The 13,121-nt window shown below is 45.0% G+C and overlaps 4 protein-coding genes across 4 annotated transcripts; 3 read left to right on the forward strand and 1 right to left on the reverse strand.

Annotated features, from left to right (window-relative positions):
- Positions 1-354: 354 nt before the first annotated feature.
- Positions 355-2,707, forward strand: L199_004289 (uncharacterized protein; the record flags this gene model as incomplete). The annotated part of the gene is made up of 3 exons (XM_064890017.1): positions 355-1,598; positions 1,719-2,048; positions 2,104-2,707. 3 exons carry the CDS (start codon positions 355-357, stop codon positions 2,705-2,707), a joined length of 2,178 nt encoding a protein of 725 aa, XP_064746089.1.
- Positions 2,708-3,333: 626 nt separating this feature from the next.
- L199_004290 (uncharacterized protein) lies at positions 3,334-4,571 on the forward strand (the record flags this gene model as incomplete). Its single annotated transcript, XM_064890018.1, has 3 exons — positions 3,334-3,656; positions 3,878-4,124; positions 4,254-4,571. 3 exons carry the CDS (start codon positions 3,334-3,336, stop codon positions 4,569-4,571), a joined length of 888 nt encoding a protein of 295 aa, XP_064746090.1.
- A 542-nt stretch (positions 4,572-5,113) lies between these two features.
- L199_004291 (mitochondrial distribution and morphology protein 34) lies at positions 5,114-7,836 on the reverse strand (the record flags this gene model as incomplete). The annotated part of the gene is made up of 4 exons (XM_064890019.1): positions 5,114-6,178; positions 6,243-7,544; positions 7,611-7,673; positions 7,747-7,836. 4 exons carry the CDS (start codon positions 7,834-7,836, stop codon positions 5,114-5,116), a joined length of 2,520 nt encoding a protein of 839 aa, XP_064746091.1.
- A 452-nt stretch (positions 7,837-8,288) lies between these two features.
- L199_004292 (uncharacterized protein) lies at positions 8,289-12,744 on the forward strand (the record flags this gene model as incomplete). Its single annotated transcript, XM_064890020.1, has 8 exons — positions 8,289-8,355; positions 8,450-8,504; positions 8,594-9,592; positions 9,648-11,679; positions 11,784-11,831; positions 11,901-12,234; positions 12,304-12,493; positions 12,552-12,744. The coding sequence occupies 8 exons, from the start codon at positions 8,289-8,291 to the stop codon at positions 12,742-12,744; spliced, it is 3,918 nt and encodes a 1,305-aa protein (XP_064746092.1).
- Positions 12,745-13,121: the final 377 nt, after the last annotated feature.

Raw genomic sequence — 13,121 nt, forward strand, 5'->3', positions numbered from 1 at the left:
AAGATCATCAAATCACTGGTACCCCTTAACGAAGATCATATACCGTACAGTCTTTTGTCTTCTCCATCGCATCGCATCATTGCACATCAGGGTCACTCGGTAGATCCGAGATGATATGATATAATTAGGATATAAGGGAAAGGAGGAAATAGGGTATCACACAAGTGATCTGATTTTTTCAGCTTGATCATAGCCCACTGCGAATTGAAAGTGGTCAAATTGGAATCTGGCCATCTTCGCATTCATTGCACTTATACCCTATAAATCTTAACATCGTGTGACATACTTTTCAAGAGGAAGAACAATATATCAACAGATCAGAGTTGTTAGCTACTTGCAGCAGAGCTCAACAAGATGAGCCAGGAAGTACATGGACTTTCTACTCCACCTCTACTACCTATTGATCCCACAGGACGAGTGAAGGACTATGGCTATAGTCCAGTGGGTATAGAAATACCTAAAGATCCAAGGAAATCAATTGATAACGGCCATGGACAAGGACAAGGAATATCATCAAAACCAACTTATAGTCCTAGTATTGCCAAACCCATCACTCCATCGATAGTGGAAAACCAAAACCAACAGGAGATTGCTACACCTTCTCTAGCTTCCAATTCCACCATTTCAGAATTGAGTATCAACCAACTAGGCCTATCACAACCTGCTTCCTCTTCGATATATACCGAAAGTGAAGGTGTAAAATCGAATGATGATACTCCTGTTCCTATGAAGAAGATCGGGACTGGGGTGGAGACGACATTGGATTCGTTAGCCAAATTAAGACAATTCAAAGCTGAAGTGGAAGCTACACGACAACATCCTACCCTTAATGCGCAATTGGCCAATAAGGATGGTCGTTCTGTAGGAATGGGAGAGATGAACCCTAGTTTATTGGCTAAAATGGCCGAATCATTCATATTACAACAACAACAAAAGCTTGGAATCGCCGGTGAAGGTAAAGGTGCAAATACGGATGCAAGTACAGGTACAACTGATAAAGGTGATTATTCACCTTTAAATGTATTGGAAGGAAGTGGAAATACGAAAGAAAGGGAATCGGAATTGAGAGAGAGATTGTTATCTTCGAGATCACGTCCAAATGAGAATCAAAGTAGGAAGAGGAATAATGAATCAAATTCACCTTTTATTGAACATGGGTATGGGTATGAAGAGAATAAAAGACCCAGGAATGATATACAACTTCCTACCAACCCACCATGGAACGAAAGGAATGATAGAGGCCGCTCAACATCTACGATCAGGAGTGACAATTATGATGATACAAATAAATATTCAAGATTCCCTCCTCCTCATCCTAATGATCAAAGATTTACAAGAAGAGACCAGTCTGCAGGTACTACTAGTAGTGGACCAGACTATAAACCTAGTGAAACCAATTTCGTACCTTCACGATATCAGACTCCACCTGAACGTGAACGGGATAGAAGGCATTCTCAAGAAGGTCGAGGGAGACCTAGGACACCACCTCCACCGCCAATAAGGAATGAACCAAGAAGAGATAGTGTTAATAGGTCGTTTGGGGGAAAACGGGAAGGGCATGGGTACGGAAATGGGAATGAAAGTCAGAGATTAGCTGAGTGAGTATCATCTTTTTCTAAAACATATATACTTCAGAAACCATTGCTTTGACCGATCGCTGTGATCGCCTCTCGATATACTGTGCTGCTCACATGTATACTGACACTCTGACTCATCAGTCGTATATCCGGAGCGGGCCCATCACCAGCACCAAAATACCGTCCTCGCTCACCATCGCCTGCTCGAAATTATTCTAACCACAGACGGGAGCAGGAATATCAGAGAGGACCCACTCGACCAAGACATTATCCTGATCCCAGAACACCAGTTGATCCTACATATGGCAGACGATCCGATATTCCCAATATCGACCCATATGGTAGTTATGCCATTGCAAGAGGACAGCCTTTGGGTCATGCTAGACCGCCTTCGCCCGGTTATGGTAGACCACCACCACCGCCTGCGAGGGATCAGAGGTATGGTTATGATCCAGAGGGGAGGGAAGATGCGTGAGCTCGTCTTCTTTTGACGTCTTATCACAGTACTGAACGTCTGTTTTTATAGATACTTGAGAGCACCACCACCGCCACCGGGTTATCATGATCGATATGATCGACCCCCACCACCACCACCACCACCAATTGGTGGGAACGTATTTGCACAAGGTCAAGGGATAGATACGAATAATGTTGTGGAAACGTTGGAAGCGCTGAAAGCGCAAATATCAAAATTGGAGAAACTCGTTCCGACTGCTAATACAAATGTAAACACTCAGCCACCACCACCACCACCACCGCCACCCCATTCCCAGGGGTATGATCCATATACTGGGTATGATTATCCTCGAGAACCTCATCCGAGAGAGAGGGACTATAATCCTAGACCCTTTCCACCACCTGGTGGAAGTGTTTATCAAGCTAGAGGTAGATTTCCTTCACCCCCTCCCCCTCCTCCGCATAGGTATGAGGGTGATCATAGACCTGGACATGAACATGAATACGATGATCGTCCTGGGCCCGGGAATGATAGAGGAGCTGGACATGGACATGGACCTGGGTATGGTCGTGGACGTGGGCACGGTCATGGACATGGACATGGAGGTGGTGGGAGAGGCAGAGGAGGAGGTAAGCGAGGACGAGGAGGACGAGGAGGGAGGGGTGGGAGATGATGTTGATTGATGGTGCCCTCATGAATGACGATCAGCTACCGTCATGCTATATTGGAATCACGATTACAACAATGATCGTCGGATTGTTTCGCCGGCTCTCAAATTAGGAAGAAATTGGATGAATGATCCAAATTGAAGTTGAATGCCTGTACGAATCCTCGATGGATCGGCAGGAATACAAGTGACATGAAACAAGCAAATCACACCAGTATCATTTTAATTCTTTTCAAGTTGCATGAGAGATTTTTATTCATCATTTTTTTTTTTCACGTTCATGTTGATATCTATTTACGTACATGTCTATACGATTTATGATGATTTGAATCTTATGCATACGATATATTTAACATGTAACATGCTTCACAAATGATTTTATGGTATCGGATGGTTATTTGCCGCTGAAGTCACTCGATCAAATCAGACTAGGTCGATTTCGCAATTTTGATCTTGGTTTTTTTCTCACATCGCATCTTCTCTTTTCAATCTTACCTCTACTGGTATCTTCTTCATCTTTTCGACTATTCCCATCCTGTCACACCTGCCATAGTCTGGTCTAGCGTTACGAGCAGCACATCTCAAGCTATATACATATCAAAACAGGTAGTCGTCCGCAGTAGAAAAACAAAATGTCATCTCCAGCCAATCGCTCAATATCGACCATTCGATCGATAACTCGTCAATCCAATCGATTACGATGTGCGTCATCAACCCCATCATCCTCTATGGCTCCAAAACAGTATTACAATGCCTCGACAAGTATCCTTACACCTTCATCAACTTCGTCTGCCTCTAGGTCAATCCAGAGGAGAAGTTTCTTTTCATTACCGGACATAACGAAATTAGCTGGTCTGGTTCCCTCACAGAACCCAACCCCGAACGATGAAGGGATCGTAACGGGTATAGAGACGGATGGGGAAGAACAGAGGTTTCATGCGAGAAAGATATTACCGTGAGTTAATCTAGTAGAGTGGGATCTGGAGGATCGCTTTCAAGATTGATAATTTCTTAATATGAATCCCAATACCTCTTCCATTTTTACTTGTCGTGATGATCATGCAGGGGAGATTTTAGTGTTGATCACACCTCGGAATGGGATTGGATTGGATTGTCATTTGGCGAACTAGGGATAAGAATGCGAACCAAGCTAAAATCTTCTTTCTCACTATATAGATACTCCCAAGTCCAACTCTACTCACTCGTATCTGATGTACCTTCTTATTCGTCTTTCATCCCATTCTGCAACTCTTCGACAGTCCTCTCCAAACCTTCCACGGAAGGCAACATAAATCGACAATGGAAAGAATGGGCTCCTGGAACAGAACCTTTCGAAGTTCTCGCTGAGCTCGCGGTTGGTTTTGGAGGGTTGGAAGAGAGGTATGTTAGTAAGGTGAAAGGTGTACCGTTTGAGAGCGTTACCGTGAGTTTTACCACCAGACATCTATACATTCGATGCTCTTACGAAGGGGACAATGATCATTCATACCATATTCATCCATTGTGCTTCTGCTCGTACTCTTGCTGATCTGTATGTTCATTACGTACACAGGCAACTGCATCATCCCAAACACCATTATTCAAATCACTCATAACCCGCTGGTCATTCTCACCCGCCTCTTCCATATCCCCTCATCCATCCAACTCTCCCTTCCCCCCTACACCTTCTTCACAGGAAAGATTACCAAATTCAACCTCGCCTACAGATCCTAATATCGGTCCAACGTTATTGACCATCGACTTGAATTTCAATTTCGCTAACCCCTTACATCGAATAGCGAGTCAAGCCGTTCTACCAAAGGTCGCTGATAAGATGGTGGAAGCGTTTGAGAAAAGGTGTTTGGATGTTTATGGGAAAGGAAATCAGTAATTCACCAATCGCCATCTCTTTAATCAGCGGAATTGGGGATTGAGTTTCAGGTTAAAGTCGGTGTGCAGGAATTGACGATTTCCAAAATATGGGGGTGCTGGTAGTTGCTTCTTCTGATGAATTGGTAATATGATGGAGTCTGAGTCAATCTAGTGTTACTAAATCCAATGATCTTTGCTTCATATAGTTACCTATTTAGTTGATAGGTTCATACTATTCATAATCAACGATTTTTCTTTTCATTCTCTTGTGTAACTTGTATGAGTTCTGTACATATGACCGATGCATCCATATATACCATCAATCGTATGGGAGAACCCATGAGGAAACACCGTGAAAAGTGGATACAACATGTAACAAAAATCTAAAAACAGAAAATGAAGAAAGTCCATTCCATCTTTATTTCTCTTTGAATCTCCTGGTTCCGTTATAAATTCCGTCATCCGGAAATGATATCGAACCCTACAGTGATCCATATAATCCAGACCATACAAGTGAAGAACAACGAGGCTAGTTGATTCTCGCCGATCCAGCTCATGGCATTACGACTGTGGGAATCCATAGGAAGTCCTTGAATCTGGATTTCTCCTCATGTTCGGTCTCTTCTCCATAGTCAAATTCACACTCGATATACCTCTACCAGTCTTTGGCATGTTTGTTGCTTTTGGTAATTTTGGATTTTGATCGATATAACTTTCAATCTCATCTATATCACCTGAATGATTCGAATGCGATCTCGAATTGGAGTTCAAACTTGATTTTCTGACTCCTTGTGACACTGACTGTGACAAAGTGGGAGGACCATCTTTTTTGGTAGTATTCAAACGATGTATTCTCTTTCTTCTAGCTTTCATCACTCCCATCCCTTGTCCACTCAAATCATTCGTCAAATCACCACCACCTACCCCACCACTCCCACCACTTAAGGCTCTAGGTGTTATCCCTCCTCCTCCATCGTTAATGCCTAATCCGCTAAAATTCATCGACGTAGCCATACCCATACCCATACCTAAACCAGTGTTAGATCTACCCAAATGTGGGAAAGACCTCACAGCAATATGTTCATGTCCCCTCGCGTACGGTGAGAGGGTATGAGCAGAATGTGATAAAGTCGCCAACTGACTAACCGAATTGTTCAATGGTAATGTTATACCTCCAGGTCCAATATTCCTGGGTGGGAAAGAACCGTTCCCAGGTGAAGTTCCTGATAGAGATACACTTGGTCCTCTCTGCCTCGTATGTTTCGAAGTGATAGATAAAGGTTTACTAGATGGTAATGTTGACGTAGGATTTGTAGAATGTCCGATCGTATCCCATGACGAACCTGTTCCTGTTCCTGTTCTTGTGGCGGAGGACGAACCGCCCGTACCGGTTCTTGATGGTCTACGACTTGAGGAAATGGAAGCACGAGGTATAGCGGTAGCGCTAAATGTCTCGGAACGTGGTATGTTGCCGTGTATACCTTGTGCAGAAGATGAGAGGAATACATCCGAATGGGAGGTGACCATTCGACGTAGACTTGATGGACCAGCTTGGGATTGGGTGAATGTAGGAGAGCGAATACCTATACCGGGTGTGGAAGGTGTGAAGGGACGCATCCGGAGACTCTGAACGAAACATGATTGTCAGTGTACTGTCCATATTTAGGTGTAGAATGATTGATTGACTCACTCCCACAGTCGAGGATGCACCACCTGCCGAGCTGGCTCTCGCTGTCACGCTACCGCCCGTAGCTGTACCCGCCGGACTAGGCATCGCTCCCCCATTACCACCAGCTTCTGATGGAGCCCTGATCTGAGACTGTGAATGGTATACTCTCGGTCTTGTGATAACTCCCCCTCCAACAGCTGGGAAAGTCTCCCATTCAATTTGGTTCTTCTCATCACCTCCACCACCATATCTCGATCCCATCGCTGAGACCAGGGACGATTGTCTCCTTGATTTCCTGGTTGAATGAGGGATCGAACGAAGTACATCATCCATCTCGACCATATCAAATGACCTTATTTCATCTTCTTCATCTTCATCTTCCTCATCGAACGTATCACTCAGATAATCCGGTAAGGGACCATCGTGCTCTTGATTTTGTATTGGCATCGACATCAAAGATCCCAACCCTCTATTTCCACCTTCTCTAGATTTCTCCCACAATCTCCCAAAAGCCTCATAACCGCTGTGGGTGGGTACACCTTCAGGTCTTAGGCCATATGTTGGATCGTAATCTTCAATATCGGGAAAGACCGTATAGCTCGTTGGTGATTCCGATATGGAATTACTCGTACTTGATCTTCTATGTCTGAGCGACGATCGTTGAGTTTGTAGGGATTGTCGACGAGGTGTTGAGAATTTCTCTTGGTTCGATGTGGAAGCGGGTATGTTGTGAGGTGGGAATATTTGAGATGATTCTCCGTACGGATTACTTTCATCCACTCCATCATCACTTCCTTCTCTTTCTTCTTCCTGTATGACCTCGTTTGGTAAGTCTTTATAGGGGGTCTCGACCTTTCCTCCAACGCCTGTACCATGAAACCATCTCTGACTTAATCTATGTATGATACCAGGTAAATCTTCTCTGAACATTTCTCTCAGCTGTCCTTCAATTTCCTGTTGTAGATACCCTCTGATTACTTCTACCGAATCAAACGTAGAGGACACATCTACATTCTGTAGGGGATCATTCTTGAATACCAATGTTATCCCCTTGGAAGCCGATACGACCAAGATCAATATTGCTCGTAGGTGCAATTTCGATAGACGTAGTGTCATTGGTACCAGCAATGGCTGAGAGGCTAGTAAAGGTGTTGAAAGTGGTAATGTCGACGAAAAAGACAAGTTTGGATTGTGTGAGAGGGGGTTCGCCTGAACACGACAGCGTACTTCTAACCATGCATCTCCGGAATAGCCTAATCTCAATATACCTCGAAAACGATCGAGTGATAAATCACCAATTTCAAGTAAAGTGAGAGTCGGTGGCTATCAGAAGCATCTGTGAGCCATGTCCCTCTATACGATTTTGACAGGTGAACTTGTTCAACTCACCTCTTTGCCCATGCTCAACTCGACCACTTCGATTCTGCCTTGGATTACAGGCGGTTTGTTACCCTGGCAACGGCAATCGTTATATCAGCATACAAGGAAAGGCGGGTGATGAGATACAATATGGCTCCAAGCATACTTTGTTCAGAGCGCCTTCCAGCATGGCCTTTGCATCCTCATGAAACGCAGGCGAGAACGCCGTGGACCAAGATGGGAAGACGAATGACATGACTTGCTTTGACCGCGACGGGAAGTGAAAATCGCAATATCAAGGTGATATGTCGAGGATGGACTTTTCAGATATCTTGTAGATCGTTCAAAGCTATATGGCGGACATGTCGGCTGGACCTTGAGATCGAGGTGCGATGTTCGATACTGTGTGTTTGCGTATAACAGCGAAGCAAAATAAATAGATAGGTGAATATCGATGAGAGTAGATTTATTGACATGACCGAACTTGAGGGACACAGGGACACCTTCACCTCGCGAGGGCAACCGTGGGAAAGCAGATTTTATTTGGTTTCCCCTGGTTCCCCTTCAACTGGCATTCCATCTTCCTCGCTTCTTTCATTCAACTCGTCACTCACTCACTCCCTCTCTTTCCTCAATCGTATCCAACATCGCCTGCATCTCTTTTCCATGGAAGATATCTGCCATCTCCGCTCATCCCCTTGATGTAACATGCCAAACTGGGTGACCGCTAACTCTTCTGACCAAAGCTCGGCGCCGATCCTTCATGCTCGCTCCTGTGACTGCTGATCTCCCTCTCAGCAATGGTGACTCAACCAAGCCTCCTCCTCAGATACACCAAACTTCTCCCAAGACCAACATGAGTGATTCAGTGCAGCTGCTTGAGGTTCAGTCTATAACCGAAGGACAGGGACAGGATCCCTCCTCGTGAGTTCGACTTTCCTCTTCCTTCCTCGAGTACACATAGACAAACGTGATGGCTTTTACCTGACACCCATCAATGCTATCTCCACTAGCGCTATCGTACTTTCTCCCGATTCTCCATCTCACTCAACCCTGCCCAACCGCCCATCAGTCCCTGACCAGCCTACTGAGCCCACTCAAACGATCCAATCTTCAACCTCTGCTGATGTCAATATGCATTCAATCTTACCGCAACAGCCTATCAACCAGCTCTCCCATTTTGGTAGCGCTACACCTCAAGAGCAATTCCCTGCCGTTACTCATCCGGGACTACCAAATGCTCCTCAACAGCAATCTCCTCTTCGACGAGTAGTCTCTTCAGGATCAGGAGGGCAGCGAAATGGTTTTCAGATGTATGTCAATTCGCAACAAAATTTCTCCTCGCCCGACATCACCGCCCGATCACCCATCAACGATATTACCGTTGGTCAAACAAACACGCCAAGAACGAACCCATCGCCGACATTCACCTCATATACCTTCAAGCTCAAAAACAATCAGATTGCTACTGTCAATCTGTCACCAGAATACGCGATGCGAAGGCACAAAATCACCATGGGCAGCGGTTCGGTGCTACAACTATCCACCATTGAACTCCTCGACCGATATTCACAATACCTCACTCTGGCTGATCTGGATAAAGTCGTCAAGGATCCCAGATATATAGCCACGCTGTTTGGCAGCGTGAACGGTACAAACCAACCTCAACCTCAGCAGCAGGGAAGAGTCATCTCTCAACCCCTTCCACAGCAAGCTTCTTCATCAGCGCACGCGAGCTCTTCCCGTCCAACCCCTTATGTCGCTCCCAATGGATACGCTTATATCCCTCAAGATACATCTGCGCAAATTCAGCAGTCTATAGTCAATTTGCAGAATCAAGCTAGACCAAGCAGTCGACAGAGTGGATCAGCCAGAGGTGGAGGGAGTGGTACACCTTTACAAAGTCCTAGGGATGCGACGTCCAATATCACTATTCCTCCGGAAGTGCAGGTCATACAGCAGAAATTGAATGCCGATGTTCAAGGTGTCGAACAGACATTTGGACAAGCATGGTAAGTCTGCTTCAACATCAGCGATTTTCGGCTAACTCGAGATCTGCCTCTTCAGGGACCACCTCCGTATGGCCATGAATGATGCTCTTCGTAATATGGCATCAACAGTCACAGCTATAAAACCACCAGCCGTTACAGAAGCTATTACCAATCAGCTTCGAGCTCAGTTAGTAGAAGAAGAGAAGAAAGTTCATTTATCACAGATGACCGTACTTCGTCTGACCGAAAGCGAAAGTAAAGCCAGAGCTGAATTGGCTGAAATGATGCAGCAACTGCAAACTGCAACAGATGTGAGGCATAAAGCTCCAGAACTTAATACTGCGCTAGCTCGAGGTCTTGAAGAAGTGAAGAGGGCTAAAGAGGCAGGAGAAACGCAGATCATTCAATTACAGAACCAAGTCAACGCACAATCAGCCAAAATCACTCAGCTTGAGTCGGAACATCGAGACAAACTAGCTCAACTCGACATATCCCATATTGCTGTAGTTGCTAATTTGAAGAGGGAACTGGCGGAAGCCGTTCATAAAGCCAACCAGCCTGTTTTCGGTGCGCATCCACCAGGTCCGCTTTCACCTAAATCGCCCGCCGACCCATCCTCGGAAGCTGCCAAACTTCGAAGTCTACTCAAGGCGAATAATGCAAAGTTCATGGAGTTAGAAGAAAAGTATAACAAGGAGATAGAGGAACTTAGAGCTCATGCAGGTAAAGACCCGAGGGAAATCGAGAAGGACATCAGAACAAAACTTGCTCAGACTAATGATGCGAAAATAGAGAGATTAGAAAGAAATGTGAAAGAGCTCGAAGTGGAGAAGGAGAAGATCGTGCACGAAAGAAAGGTGCATGACCAGAGTAGGTTTGTTTTGGAAAAGATTGTTCATTGGGGTGAAAACCTTCAGAGCAAATTGGGTCGTACAAATGAGCAGAATTCCAAGACCGATGGAACTTCGGGTGGAACGACCAACGGCGATACCACCAAGAAATCATTGGTGGATCGAGCCAATACCTTCGTTTCGGACATGTCCAAATTGGCTGAAATGATCCTGAATAATGAGAAAGACAGGAAAGAGAAGATGAAGAAGTTACAAGGTCAGGTGGAATCGATGAAAGTGGAATTAGCAGCTGCCCAATCTGGCACTCCTCCGGTATTTCCCAGCGGAAAAGAGCAGGCTGGGGAAGAATGGAAAGCGGCTTTCCACAGACTGATCTCTTGGGGTCACAACATTCAAATCCTGATGGGCAAAACTGTCGAACCGTTCAAAGAGGATATGAAACCGATTGATAAAGCTGAACAATTCCAGAAGACTATGCATACGATATTCGAAGAGATTCAATCTAGAGCTCAAAGTCGACCTAAAGATGGTGATCGAGAGAAAGTGAAGGAACTGGAAGGATCTATACAGACGCTGAGGAATAACCTGCAAGCCAACCTGAATGCTTTGTTGGCGAAGACTACCCAATTGGACGATACCACCAAGCACCTCCAGGACGCTCGAGACCAACTGAACGCGAGTGAGAAGACTTTACGAGAGGAGATAGATAAACATAAGGAGACGAAGAAGTCACTAGAGGAGAGTCAGGCTGCCGAGAGGACCAAGACCGATCAGCTGGACGAGATGAAGAAGAAGTTGGATCAAACTAGGACTTCTCTGCAGGAAAACGTCTCTGAGCTGCAGAGACTCACTCAATCAAATGCTGAAGTGCAGGCGAAATTGATCGGAACGGAGAATCAACTAAGGGAGAAACAAGAAGAATTAAATGCCAGGGAGAAATATTACTCATCGAGTATCGATGAACTACGAACTGAATATGAGATCGATGGGGGATCCATTCACAAGGGCGATCCAGAGATAAAGAAGCAGGTGGAATCTCTCAAGGAAACGATCGAAAGGCTAGAGCAAGAGAAAGGCGAATTACAGAAAGATCTGGAGAACGAACAGGATAATGTTGATCGAGCCGAGGAAGCGATGAGGGACGCTATGAATAAACAACATAAACAGAGAGAGAATTATATTGAAATCGAGAAAGAACTTGAAAATGTCAAGGAGGAGAAGCATGGGTTGGAAGGTGAAATGAAGAGGCTGCAAAATGTAAGTCTCAGGCATTACCGCTTGCTTTAGCTTTCCTCCTCTTTCCCAGGCTACTTCAGCGAGAAATGAGGCTGATCAAAGCTTTCGATTTTGGGATTTTGCAGCAACTGTCCGCTATCAAGAGCACGAACAACACGGTCGTCAAAGATGAGGTGAGCTATCTTGATTATACACCGTTCAAGAGAAGTCAATTTTCTTGACGATGCTGACTTGCACGACAGGAAAATGATTTCGAGATTGTCCCCGGTCCTGCGTCAACCTCAACTTCCAAGGCTGTCCCGAAGACGCGACCTGAAACCCTGCTTTTCACCCCGGATCTCAAGGAATCTGACACACCTTCCATATCTCTAATTGTCAGACCTTCACCGCTATCTCAATCACAACCTTCGACAAGTCAAGCTACTCCTGCTAACAAGAAGCCCGCCGGCACACCGCTATTCCTTCCCAACGAAGAAGAAGAAGATTCTCGATCTCAATCTGTGCCAACTCCTAGTGTATTAGCTAGTACGCAAAGACCTTATAAGAGGAAGAGATTGCTTAATGATGAGAGCGATGGTGAGTGCTCAGAATTGCGGTCTATAGTCCTCTTTGTGTAATCACAGACTGATGTTCGGTCTATTCTAGATGAAGAAAACGTAAAACCCGGATCAGGTCTAGAGGTTTCAGTCTCAGCATCTAGACCGCCTTCGGTGGCCAGGTCCGTGACGTCCGTCCCGGCGTCAACCTACAAACCGGTTTCCAGAGAGTGGATCAAGGATCATCTGGGAATAACTACTCAGAAGAATGGTGATAGGGTAAGATGTAAATTATGCTTGTAAGTTCTATCGATTTCCAATATGATTCCGCCGTTACGTGTCTAATGGTACATGCAGCGTTATGGAAAAGAAGAACCAACCTTTTGAGAGGTCCAAGACATTCAAAGTGGAAGATATCCAACCTCTTCCTCTGGGTATAAACGAAGAGAAACTTTTGGATCATATCGTATCTCACGGTGAGATGTTGAGGAGGTTGAAGAATAAGAGGGTCAAAGATGGTAAAGATAGACCTTCGCCTGAACCCAACTGATTCACGACAAGTCACGAACGGATCAACAGAATCATGGATGTTTGTTGATATGACTGAGATTCGCTATCACTTAAATTATGTTGTATAATATCGGAATCTTCTTATTTGCCTACACTATCTTCATCGATATTCTATTTTCAGCTGGCAAGGTCATCGTCTCCAGTTGATTTTCGTTTCACCTTCTGACTATTCTTTTCCTATACTGTTCCTTTTTGGGCTCTCTTGCTGAGATTGTCGTCTCAATTTGATCTAATGATTAACGATCGTTGTATATAGTTTCATGGACCATTTATGCAGTCTCAAAACCTCATCCCCCTCCATGGTCAGTTGTTGGTCACACGACCAGGTGACGGGCGGACTTGGCCGCTTTCCCATCT

Source organism: Kwoniella botswanensis, chromosome 1, assembly GCF_036426115.1.
Source record: "Kwoniella botswanensis chromosome 1, complete sequence".
In the NCBI taxonomy this organism is placed as follows: Eukaryota; Fungi; Basidiomycota; class Tremellomycetes; order Tremellales; family Cryptococcaceae; genus Kwoniella; species Kwoniella botswanensis.